This window comes from Populus alba, chromosome 6 (genome assembly GCF_005239225.2).
Source record: "Populus alba chromosome 6, ASM523922v2, whole genome shotgun sequence".
Lineage (NCBI taxonomy): Eukaryota > Viridiplantae > Streptophyta > Magnoliopsida > Malpighiales > Salicaceae > Populus > Populus alba.
This window is the reverse complement of record NC_133289.1, coordinates 22,343,441-22,356,391: the sequence shown is the minus strand read 5'-3', so window position 1 is coordinate 22,356,391 and position 12,951 is coordinate 22,343,441. Positions and strand designations below refer to the sequence as shown.

Here is a 12,951-nt window from a genome sequence, read left to right as displayed (position 1 = left end):
CATACGAAAATTACCAAGTTATCTGGCTAGTTCATAAAAAGAAGAAAACCTGAGTGCCTACATAGAAAAGTGTAACAATTATCTAACACAGTCAATTTACACAAAACTCCTCCGTTGCCTTGACAAACACACACAATGATGTTCCAAAATTACCAGAAACTTTACTACCGTGCAAGGTTATTTCAGCCATTCAACCCTAAAGGTGTCCATAGACTTGTGGTTCAGACAAAATAAGACAAGGTCCTAAGGGTTTATTAGTAAATTGAGCCAACCAAAGCCCTTATGTATCTGCAACAGCAACTCGCAATCCACCAAAAGCTACAGAGATAATTTTTTTATTCTCAACAAAATATAGTAGTTTTCTTTTTTGGGTTTTCAGGTATCGCGATATTTAATTTTCCTATGATTTCCCATAAATATTTTTTTAATTTTTTTTGAGTTTGGTTTTATTCAATTAATTTAAATTTTTTTTTTTTTAATTTTCTTTCTAAATTTAGAGGTTCTATTTCTCTTGCACTGATAGATTCTTCATTGCTCTTTTTTATCACTAAAAAAGTAAAAAAAGTTTGGAACTTTATCACTCCTGTTTTTTTTTTTTGGGTTCTATTAGTGATTTGATTTTATATATTGAAGGCGAAGTTTTTTTTGTACTAATAAATTTATTGTTTTTATTTTCTGGGTTGCTATTTTTAGAGGCAAAGAGAGCTAAAGCAGTGTGCAAGTAAAACAATCGTTTAAGGTTCAAAAACATGTCTCAAACCAACTGGGAAGCTGATAAAATGTAAGTTCATTTTCTCTATTTATTGTTGAAAGTTCACATTTTTCTGTTCTAATGCTCTTTTCTTTCATGTTTCTGTTCTTGATTGGTGTTTCTGGCATGTGGGTTCTTCTGGGTTTTGTTTCTTATGTTTGTTTTTGGACTAAAGTTTTGTTTTTTGAAGCTCTTTTATGTTGTTACTTTTACATAACTAGAATTTTAGGGTTTGTGTTTCCCTTACTGTTGGTTGGTTGTTGATGTTTTTTATTTTAGAATTTGAATTTCTGCTATATGTAGGGTGTAAATACCTTTTGCGTTTAACTATATTCTTCTTTTTGTGTGGATAAGCTAAGATTCTGTATAGTTTTGAGGTTTAATCACTGGGTTGCAGGTTTATTTCCTTTTTTGGTTACAACATTTGGGAATCTTATTTCTCTGGTCTGGATTCTGTCCTTGTTATATACTTTTCTTCACACGATTCACTATGATGTCTGCTTTGGGTCAATAGTTTGTACTTATTACTCCGTTCGCAGCTGTTAGGGTTGGTGAAGCCTTTTTCTTCTTCTTTTTTTTTTCTCGATATAAATGTAATCGTGTAATTTTTTGGATAAATAACAGGTTGGATGTGTATATCCATGATTATTTGGTAAAAAGGGACTTGAAGGCTTCTGCCCAGGCTTTTCAAGCTGAAGGAAAAGTGTCATCTGACCCTGTAGGTAAGTGTTTTTGGATTTATGATTAGGGGCAAGAGAAAGCCTTTATGTTGGCTTTGGTTGTTTATTATTTATTTATTTTTAATTTCTTGCATGGTTTTGACTTTTTACCGTGGTTTTCCAGCTATCGATGCACCTGGAGGCTTTCTCTTTGAATGGTGGTCAGTGTTCTGGGATATATTCATTGCTAGGACCAATGAGAAGCACTCAGAGGTTGCTGCGTCTTACATTGAGGTTGGTTTTCAGGACTTTCTGCTGTATCTCATTCTTTCCTTAAGGTTTATTTGTGTCAATGAGTGCTAGAGAGAAAAGGAAAGTTGTGATTGTCCAAGAGGCATTGAAGTGGCAAATCAATGACTTCCTTCTTTTGAATATCTTATTGTCGCCTGCAAAACTATTATCAGAGTATCTGAGTCAAGGGTGAGGCTTCTCCTCTGCATGCAGTGAAACCTTGTTCTTGAAAACAATGTTAGACTCCTCTCCTAGATGGCATGATAAATTGCAGTGGCATCCAAATCTTCTGTGATGCCAAAAAGCCCGACAATATCTTAACTAGTTGTTGATTCTGTAGTTGGATGAACAACTCATTGCAAGCGTGGTGGTGTAACTTCAGCCAACTGCCAGTCCAGGGTTTGCTCTTTAGGATTTTGTAAAATAGTTTTAGATATGTATGCTCATTTAAATCCTCAACTGAATCAGCCATTTGGTGCTCTTGTAACATGGGTGCTGGACTTTAAAATATTTCTTGCAAATTTCATAGAAGTAATAACTTTTGGTACTCATCGGAAAGTTTTGATATATTGAAACTTCAGACTCAGTTGATTAAAGCACGGGAACAACAGCAGCAAGGTCAACAACCACAGCAGCAGCATCAGCAGCAGCATCAGCAGCAGCAGCAGCAGCAGCAGCAGCAGCAGCAGCAGCAAATGCAAATGCAACAGCTCCTATTGCAGAGGCAGCAGCAGCAGCATCAGCATCAGCAGCAGCAGCATCAGCAGCAGCAGCAGCAGCAGCAACAACAACAGCAGCAGCAGCAACAGCAACCTCCACAGCAGCAGCAGCAGCAGCAGCAGCAGCAGAGAAGGGATGGTGCCCACCTCCTTAATGGTACTGCAAATGGGCTTGTGGGAAATGATCCTCTCATGCGCCAAAATACTGCAACTGCTAATGCAATGGCTACAAAGATGTACGAGGAAAAATTAAAATTACCAATGGAGAGGGATTCATTGACAGATGCTGCAATGAAGGTAGGTGATTGGTCTTTTCCTCATTTCACTTTTTCTCAAGTTTGATTTCAGGAGTGGTGGATTGACTGGATTTTTCGAAGCATGACTACTTTATTCTATTATCTTTAAAACTTTTTACAGCAAAGATTTGGTGAGAGTGTAGGGCATCTTTTGGATCCAAATGCCTCGATTTTGAAGTCTGCTGCAGCAGCAACTGGCCAGCCTTCAGGGTGCTTTTCTGTTCCATTCACCTTTACTGCTTAATCATATACTTGAACTTGTGGTTAGAACAAAAACTAGAATGACAAATGGTTTTTATGCAGCATTTAAAATGATATTTTTATGTATTTCATATTAATTGCAAAGTTCTTGGTAATTATTCTGTTTCTTTTAAATAAATACTAGCTGGTGTGAATTTGCAACTAATGTTACACAAGCTTGATTATTATATACATGTCTGAATAAACACTCATTGATTTTGTGATTTAGTTGTTGAATCTTGTAATTGATTCAAAACTTTTTTTGATGTTGTATAACCTAATTTCAGGCAAGTGTTGCATGGTGCTTCTGGTGGAATGTCCCCACAGGTCCAGGCTCGTAATCAGCAGTTGTCAGGGTCCACGCAGGTATGGGTTCCATATGGTTTTCTCATCATTTTAGATTTTCTTAATCATTAAACTGTTCTAAATTTTGTCCGGAATGGAATCAGGACATAAAGAGTGAGATAAATCCTGTGCTGAATCCAAGAGCTGCTGGTCCAGAAGGATCACTGATAGGAATTCCTGGTATGCTTTGTTCATGGCATTTCCCTTTTTACATTGTTATCATTGATTGATCCTGATTTCAGAGAGACAAATTACATTCTAATGCACTTGTGAAACTATTTGATCTTTAACCTAGTGTCTTTATCTTTCAATTTTAACAGTAAACTGTGGCTCATTATAATCTGTTTGGTTTAGAGATGCCCGTGGCTAAACCTATAGGTCCTTGCTTTTCAGGATCAAATCAAGGTGGTAACAATTTGACTCTAAGAGGATGGCCACTCCATGTAAGTTTTCCCTGGTTCAATTGTTCCTGAAAATTCTACTTTGTACATGCACGATTATGGTTTAATTTTGGATGCACAATAGCAAATAACATGCTTACTGTGAATGTGTATGCGTATTGGCCTATCAGCTGCTTAACCCTATTGCTTCCTTGTCAGGGATTGGAACAACTTCGATCAGGACTTCTTCAGCCACAAAAACCTTTTATACAGGCTCCTCAGCCCTTTCATCAAATTCAGATGTTAACACCACAGCACCAGCAGCTTATGCTGGCACAACAAAATCTAACATCACCAGCTGCTAGTGATGACAGTAGAAGGCTGAGAATGCTTTTAAATAACCGGAATATGAGTATTGGAAAGGATGGCCTTACAAATTCTGTTGGTGATGTTATTCCAAATGTTGGATCCCCTTTGCAAACAGGTGGCCCACTTTTGTCTCGTGGAGATCCAGATATGCTGATGAAGGTTCAATGATTCTTTGAATTACCTTTTCATCTGTAATTAGATGTATTTTTTATGTCTTCCTCTAGTTGTTGCTTCATTCTCATAAATTTTAATGTTCTGAAAAAAACTTTCACATGTAGATGAAAATAGCCCAGTTACATCAGCAGCAGCAGCAACCGAACAGCAATCCACAGCAGCAACTTCTCCAGCAGCATGTGCTTTCAAATCAGCAATCACAGAGTTCAAATCACAATCTTCATCCGCAAGAAAAGATGGGGGATGCTGGCAGTGTCAATGTCGATGGTAGCATATCCAACTCTTTTCGAGGAAATGATCAGGTCTGTTTTTTTTGGTTACCTCTAATACAGCTTTATAACTGATGCTCTGGCCGCATGACATTCTTTTGATTGGTGGTGCAGCGTCATTATCTTCCTTAATTTTTTGAACCAGCTATTAACATTCCGCATGACATGCTTTAGTTGGAACCAGTTTGGCATTGTTTTAGATCTCAATTACTTCAAACTTTTTACTTAATAATAATCATGTAGGACGCCTTAGCATGCAAACATTTGCTTCTCTGTTCTCTAATATCTCACCCCTTTGATAAAAGTTGCAGAAGATGGCAAATATAGTTTGGTTAATAGGGTGCCAAGTTGACTGCACTTGCAGTTCCATTAATTTATTGGAAACCAAATATACCCTTTCTATGGCAGTAGTTATTAAACATGCCTTTTGACTTTTCCCTGTATCTGGATTAACTTTCATGTCATGGATTTTTGTTGCTCCCCTTGTCTTAAATTGAGATTTTATTACCTTTCCAAGATGTTGCACACTAGTTTGTTCATTTTAAAAGCAGCATGCTCAACATGACTGACATTTACAGGTTCCTAACATGGTTTTCCTTATTGCATCTCAAGGTTTCAAAAAACCAGACTGGGAGAAAGAGAAAACAGCCAGTGTCTTCTTCAGGTCCTGCCAATAGCTCAGGAACTGCAAATACAGCAGGACCCTCCCCAAGTTCAGCACCTTCAACGCCTTCAACCCACACACCTGGAGATGTGATCTCAATGCCTGCTCTGCCTCATAGTGGTGGTTCTTCTAAGCCTTTTATATTTGGGGCTGATGGTACAGGCACTCTTACATCACCATCAAATCAGTTGGTGAGTAGATTTTTCATCCTTTTTATTGGTGAAGGAATTGAAAATTCCTTGCTTGAATTCTCATTGGCATTCCATTTTGGCAGTGGGATGACAAAGATCTTGAATTGCAGGCTGATATGGATCGTTTTGTGGAGGATGGATCTCTTGAGGATAATGTTGACTCTTTTTTATCCCATGATGATAATGACCCTAGAGATGCGGTTCCTCGTATGGATTTGAGCAAAGGTGTGCAGATGAAGGCCTGATTTTTCTTTTGATAAGATTTTCTCAGAACTTTGGTTCCTGAATCTTGTTGGCTTTTTCATCAAGATCATGTATATACATTTCTTAAATATGATGCAATGATGCTGTAACAAATTATTCACAGATATTTCATCTATCACTGGTTATTGATAATGATATGCCTCTTCATGTTCCCTTGTTTTTTCTTGAATTGATAAATACCTGTAAAATGTAATGACATGGCAGACTTAATTTTAAAATTGTCTTGTTTATGCACTGTGATTTACCCTGAGTGTAGAATTTTGATGTGACTTCAGGATTCTCATTTACTGAAGTAAATTCTGTTAGAGCAAGTGCAAGCAAAGTAGTCTGTTGCCACTTCTCATCAGATGGAAAATTGCTTGCTAGTGGTGGCCATGATAAAAAGGTGAGTATAAAAAAATGACAGGTCGCTATATTCCTAATTCTAGGTTAATTAACCTCTTGGATGGTTTCTTATAAAAAAAACATTTTAGAAAGTTATAAATGTACAGGATAGTTCGATGCCACATTCTCATTATCAAGCTTCTGGGATACCTGTTTGAAATTCTGTTTTGCCTGTCCAAAACGTGAAATTCTATGCTTTATGTGTATATTTGAGTAAGAAAAAGGAAGATAGGTATTCTTTTGGCTGCTTTGTACTGACCCAAAATACAATGTTAATTTTTTGTTTGATGGTTTATGATACAGGCTGTATTGTGGCACACGGATACTTTAAAGCAAAAAGCTACCCTTGAAGAACATACATCTCTGATTACAGATGTTCGTTTCAGCCCAAGCATGTCACGACTTGCAACATCATCATTTGACAAAACTGTTAGGGTTTGGGATGCTGACAATGTTAGTGATATTCTTTCTTTATGACTATCAAAATTCTTTGCAGCTATTTCTTGCTTTTTTTTTTTTCTTTTCTTTTTAATCATGGAGTGTTTTATTTCTGAACAACTCCTTTGCAAAATGTAAATTCATCTGTTCAATTTCGTAAAGATTTGATTCTTAAAGTAACTTTCATATTTGGTGGATCCATACCATGCTAAGTTTTTTTCCTCTTTATTCAATGGTAATAGGATGATTTTTTTTTTTTCTAATTGAGGATATGACTTTTCTCTATCCTTTTGATGCTGCATTATTAAATTTATGTTGTTAATAACTTTACAATGGTGTTTGCAGCCTAATTTCTCACTCCGCACTTTTACCGGACATTCCGCCACTGTGATGTCACTAGACTTCCACCCAAATAAAGATGACCTTATATGCTCTTGTGATGGAAATGGTGAAATAAGGTACTGGAGTGTTACCAATGGTAGCTGTGCAAGAGTATTCAAGGTAGGTCTTGTAGACTGGTTTACGATATCAGAGATTTAGTGGATTTGACATTGGTGGTCTCTTTTATTATTTATATGTTTTCTAGTTTTCTAGCTTGTGGTCACTGATAGTTGTTTGGATTAGGGTGGTATGGCCCATATGAGATTTCAACCTCGCGTGGGAAGGTATCTTGCTGCTGCGGCTGAAAATGTTGTGTCTATACTGGATGTTGAGACACAAGCTTGTCGGCATTCATTACAGGTTAGTGGTGTTTTCTTTCATCTATGTGAATGGAACCAGGATGCACAAAAGGTAAAAGTAATATTTAACTGTATTCTCTCGTTGTTTGTAAATATAGGTGCCAACTGGATTCAATCATGTGTATTCACCAATATATTTTATTTACTGTAGTCATTTTGCACATTCAGTTGCCTGTCACTGATGTTGACAAAAGTCGCCTGTTTTTATCTAGGAGGGACACTGATGTCTTTCTTGCATAACATGGGTATCTGTTGTTCCTGGTTGTATTCATATTTTAAGGTGTCTTCACATTTTGCTTAAACTGATCCAGATTCCGTGTGTACTCCGCTCATGAATGTCTTGTGCCTTTACCATTTTTCTATTCTCCTTTCAGTTTAGCTGACCTTCTGATATTTCTAACTGTAGGGACATACCAAGCCAATTCATTCTGTTTGTTGGGATCCTTCTGGTGAGTTTCTGGCATCTGCCAGTGAGGACTCTGTCAGAGTCTGGACGCTTGGATCAGGAAGTGAGGGCGAATGTGTTCATGAGTTGAGTTGTAATGGCAACAAGTTCCACTCCTGTGTTTTCCACCCTACATTCCCTTCGTTGCTAGTCATTGGCTGTTACCAGGCATGTGATTTCTGCTTTGTTCTTTGTTCTTTGCAATTTCACTATCATCATTAGCATCATAGTTTTAAATCCTACATGCAGTCGTGGATGCTGATTGTGGACTTAGCAGGTGTTAAAACAACTATCGTAGCTATTGTTGTCATGAATCATTAGTAATTATTAACAAATTTTAGCAACGCATGTTTTCTAATAATTTCATTAAGCTGTACAATAATAACATTTCTAGTAGTTAAATTTCATACAAACAATACATTACACACACACACACACACTCCAAAAGAGTGAAATCTGTGAAAACATGAATTTGGCATGCAAAATCTATATTTATAAAAATCATTATTAGTAGGTAGGCCATTATTGGGTTGTTGGCCTGTTATTTTCACAATAATAGCCAACAAATGGCTGTTGCCATTATAATGACACCATAGCCGTCATTGTTGTGAATTGCCATTAATGGCATCGTTTTTTGGTAAACAATGGCTGTTATTTAAAACCAATATGAGTATTGTTATTATCTGGTGTTGATGGTGTTTTTCCTAGCTTCTGTATCAGCTAGCAATATGGTTTCCTTTGCTGCAAGTTTTTCTTATTAGGATTTGGTAAATTTTATAACTGTTGCATAGGTTGGTGCTGGTTTACCATAGCTCTAAACCTGCATTATTTCGCTTACCATTGTATGTGGTGTTCTACACTCCGAAAAGTGTCCATGTTGGATCCAGGTCAAAGGTCACATCAGTTCACAAACTATGATAACAATTTATTAATATCTGGTGGAAATATTTTTTGAGAAGTCCAGAAAAGTTTTCTAATGTGTCTCGTATATTTTCATTTGCATCTCCCCTCTGATGCTGCCTTTTTTTTTCCCCACTCTTTCCTTTTATTTCCCTTTGCTGAGTTGGGAAGGGCCATTCGCACTTGGGACTAGGTTCTTTTCATATCTTTTTCAATACCTGCATTATATTTTGTTGTGGGTTCTCTGATATGCATCTGTGGTATATGCTGCAGTCTTTGGAGCTTTGGAACATGAATGAGAACAAGACAATGACTCTGGCAGCCCATGATGGTCTAATTGCTGCTTTGGCTGTATCAACTGCTACAGGGTTGGTTGCTTCTGCTAGTCATGATAAGCTCGTTAAACTGTGGAAATGATACATGATTGTTTCTCTTTGTTGTTCAAGTTCTTCTAGCTTGTTTCTTTTGGTTACTCGATCTCCCCATTTTGTGTTCTATTCAAATATCAGGTCACTATAACCCCCAAAACTAACCTTATGTGTTGGTGTATCTGTTACATGACCACTTCTGTAACTTGCAAATCAATGGTCAAACATCGTGGACTATTTTGTACTCCAGGAAGTAAATGGTTTTATGTTAATAGTTTTCTGGTTCAGTCTGTTCTGGCTCAAACTTGCTCATGCTGGACTATTTTTTGGCTCATCTCATCTACACTTCGTTAAAGCATAATTCTTTTCCTCGACAGATTGCTTCATGCATTCCACATCTTTTGTTTGATTTGATTATTGGAATAAATGTGTGGAAGGTTTCATTATTAGAAATTTGCACAAGCTTCCAGATCATTAGTTGCCAAAAGCACAGGAATCAACAAGCTAGTTGACTGAAATGTCTCAAGGTGTCTAAAGGAGCGTCGTGCATGAGGATTGGGGGGGGGGGGGGAGGTGGGGGATGCTTGTGTTGTATTTTGGTGAAAAGTGGGCCCAAAAGCGCACATTGAGCTCCAGAGGGATATAGAGCACAGGAAGTGCAGTGTATGCGTTCACTCCTGGCCGCAGGGCCTTCGGACATAACTTCGAAGATTGTTTCTAACTAAATTCGTAGAATTGTGTCATAGCTCCCCATCATTGCTTTAACTGTTGAGCAGGCGGTCTACGACATCACTCCTAACCACGACCGCATTAAAAAGGATCTGGACTAATTTCTTTTTTGTTTTAACATGCTTTGCATGTCGAAGCCAAGTCTTTTCGCTAGATGTGTCTTAAACAGGTCATCATTGATACCCATTTTGTGGTCTTTTTCAAATTTAAACCCGAGTCATCAAACCACGCCTTCAATGGCAAACGGAAGGGAGTCATGAGTGTGCCATGAAAATCCCATTACTGGTTTATCACTCAAGCTAGTTGTACACCTCTCCTCTCCAACTGCTCTCCTTTGCGTCAGTGGAAAATTGTAATCATGTCAATGGAGGAAGCTCGTATTTAAGTTCGTGTTCATGCAAAAGATTACTACCCCTTGCATAGATAAAATCTTAACAAACTCAGTTAAGGTGACAAGGGAAAAGGAGGGCTTTATTATTCTCCTTTTGCGCAAAGGTACAAGGAAACCGAACCGTTGATTGAAAAGAGAGAAGAAACCAGGAGCATTGATGGCTGCAAGTGCAAGATTACCTCACCATTGCCTTGCATGGCAATTTGTGGCATTGTCCATTTGCATACGTATCGTGTAGCTTCCATTCAGCTCCTATCTTCTCCCTCTCCTTTCTAGAGTTTTTTCAGGCTATCTTGGCGTCACTTTTCTTCTTCTTTGATCGGGAAAAACTTTCAACTATTAGGCTCCCAATGGTAAAATTTTAAGGAGTTATTTGTTTCAGAGTATAAAAATCTTGAAAATGCAAGCTAATTGTAACCTAAAAAGGAAATAATTGAATGTTAAGGATGGGCAAAAATGACATAAATTGCATTAGGTTAACGTTTCAAGACAGAAGACAAAATGAACAGATATTAAAAAAAAAACAAAAACATGTTTGGTTAGGTTAGAAAGATAAATACATTTCTAAAATAAATCTATATCATTTTAAGATAAAAAATATGTTTTTAAAATTTATATCGAATGGAAATCTACATTCTTATGCATACAACTCGTTGACGTATATAAGCCGCCAGAATCAAGGGCATTATTTTTTCTTCTTATTTTTTTCAAGACAACGAGCTAGGAGCCTAGGACATGACTCGAAAAGATACCCTTCTAATTATCTTCTCCCTGTACGCTACAGGGAGGGTGAGCTCATTGAACAACATTGGTGCTGGTTAAACAGAAAGAAAAAATAGAAAGAATGCAAAGTTGTAAAACTTTCTTACGATCAATGTCTCTGGTTGGGCAATCGGGGTAGTGACGGAACCCTAAATGTTTATCTCATCTTCATGTCAACGATTCTGCCACGATCATGTGGCAAAACAATGTCAGTCAGGGATGATGGGTGGTGTTCTAAGAAACTATGAAAACCCCACCCTATATGATAGAGTACTTTATGTTTTTATTAAATGAGTAGTTATTTTTTAAAGTAATTTTTTAATAAAATTAAGATATTCTAACAATTTAAAAACATTTAAAAAATTAATTTAAAATAAAAAAAATCAAATCTTAACGTAAAAAAAGAGAGTTGAAATTCACTCAAATCCCGAGATATCCTATCCTACACCACAGCTCTGACCTTGTGATTTGAGTTATGATTTGATAGTCTAATCAAACAAGTGGTGAAGCAGCAAAACAACGCTAGCTTAGACAAGAACTTTTTTGCTACGCATGCATGGTCTACAGTGTGAGCCAAAATTATTTTGATTGGATTCCTCTGTTAAAACCCTATCATACTTACGTATATGTGTATACAGCTACAAAGGTGACCCCTCAGAAGCTTTTGTCAGCATATATTTATAGCTAAAACTGGCTTCATTAGCCATTGTAATTTTGTGTTAGTTTTGGACCACCTCAACTCATACCAGATATGGTAGCAAGATAGAAGACAAGGAAGACCTTATATATATATATTGAAAATAAATAAATATGTGGGCAATATGCAGTGAAATCCCTCTATCTTGGGGAACCAAAGGAGAGTAGGATCCTTTTAGCTAGGTCCATGTCTTCCCCTCTTGTGTTTTTTTCTCTCCTTGTGTGCGCAAGGGAGGAGGAGCAGAAGTTAGTTGGCACAGAACTGAATTAATGAAAGATGCAGCCATCACTTAGGTAAATCACCCTTTCTTTATTGTGAAAGCAAATCCTCGTGTAATAAATTACATTGAATTAAACAGCTTCCTGGGGTACCTTGTGCAAAACATTAAATGGGTGTTTTTTTTTTTTTTTTGCTGATTTATGAAGTGTTTTTTTTTAACTATTTTTGATTGAAAAACATTAAATCAATTAAGTTATTCTTTTTTTATAGTGGTGGCTGAACCGACTTGTGAAGTGGGAGAACCTATGAAGTTTGCCAATTGTACTAGCCCTAGCACCCGTATTTACACACACACACATACATACAGGAAAGTGATTTAGATACAGCCTATATAGAATAATATTGTACCGTGTGGCTCGCCATGCCAATATTTCAATCAGTATATATAATTCTTGGCGATGAATCATTTTCGTATGCCCCATTAGGGTTAGTACTTGTCTCTCCAGGTTTATGGGAGGCAATATTGCTACGAGACTTCATATCCTTCTCTCTCGTAATCTTCCATTGCAGTACTTGAAGGATGAAATTAAGGCATGCTTAAGGTTTAGGGTTCCCTCCATTACTGGTTAGAAGGGTTGGTTATGTTCTCTGCAAAATATATAATGAGTTTGAATTCACTTGGAGCTAGCTAGTGTATGGTTCTGGACCCTCCTTTACCATGTAGCTAGCAAGTGTCAAGATTATTTAATGCCTTCAATAGGACTACAGGAGACCTCTCTGGCTAGCTAACATGTGAATGCCACCTTTTCAACAGACCAACAAAGATAGATATAACCAGTCATGTTGTTATGATCATGTAAATGCATCCAAAGAGACATTTTGGTTGTTTATGTTGGTCTAGCTAGCTAGTTACTCATTGATGAATTGATGAGTGAAGAGAGCTCCGGGGGCCTACATTGCCCCTATTTCCCAACACATTCATTGAATAGTGGTGGTTTTATTAATTTCCCAAGTCTTCACAATAAATATCTACTATATATATCACCTTTTGAAACAGTGACGGCAAGCACAAATTAAATAGCACAAGACCTTCATTTATCAGTGGATTAAATTGATTTTTATCGAATTAGTTGGATTTATTAGTAGATTGAATTGACTCTAAGTAGCTATATATATATATATATATATGATCATTCACTGTCATGGAAGCACGGTGGAAACAAAAATGGAAGATTTGTATGGGTCATTGACAAGATAAGGAGTGGC

At 37.0% G+C, this 12,951-nt stretch overlaps 1 protein-coding gene across 2 annotated transcripts; it reads left to right on the top strand.

The window, feature by feature from the left end:
* The first annotated feature begins 244 nt into the window (after positions 1-244).
* On the top strand, positions 245-9,174 carry LOC118050332 (transcriptional corepressor LEUNIG). 2 transcript variants are annotated; one of them, XM_035060655.2, is made up of 19 exons: positions 245-379; positions 694-781; positions 1,376-1,473; positions 1,595-1,704; positions 2,283-2,717; positions 2,838-2,926; positions 3,244-3,322; positions 3,406-3,481; positions 3,695-3,744; positions 3,901-4,209; positions 4,329-4,526; positions 5,106-5,348; positions 5,459-5,573; positions 5,888-5,997; positions 6,300-6,449; positions 6,780-6,935; positions 7,059-7,175; positions 7,581-7,787; positions 8,793-9,174. In XM_035060655.2, the coding sequence occupies exons 2-19, from the start codon at positions 750-752 to the stop codon at positions 8,934-8,936; spliced, it is 2,718 nt and encodes a 905-aa protein (XP_034916546.1). In that variant the 5' UTR covers positions 245-379; positions 694-749; the 3' UTR covers positions 8,937-9,174. The 2 variants fall into 2 exon arrangements, with proteins under 2 accessions (XP_034916546.1, XP_034916545.1); XM_035060654.2 differs by having other exon boundaries at positions 5,432-5,573.
* The last annotated feature ends 3,777 nt before the right edge of the window (positions 9,175-12,951 follow it).

Excerpts from the sequence above, each read along its gene's own strand:
- LOC118050332 (XM_035060654.2), top strand. The coding sequence starts at position 750 with ATGTCTCAAACCAACTGGGAAGCTGATAAAAT. Across the intron at positions 2,927-3,243 it reads GCAACTGGCCAGCCTTCAGG|GCAAGTGTTGCATGGTGCTT; the intron begins GTGCTTTTCTGT and ends ACCTAATTTCAG. Across the intron at positions 3,323-3,405 it reads AGTTGTCAGGGTCCACGCAG|GACATAAAGAGTGAGATAAA; the intron begins GTATGGGTTCCA and ends GAATGGAATCAG.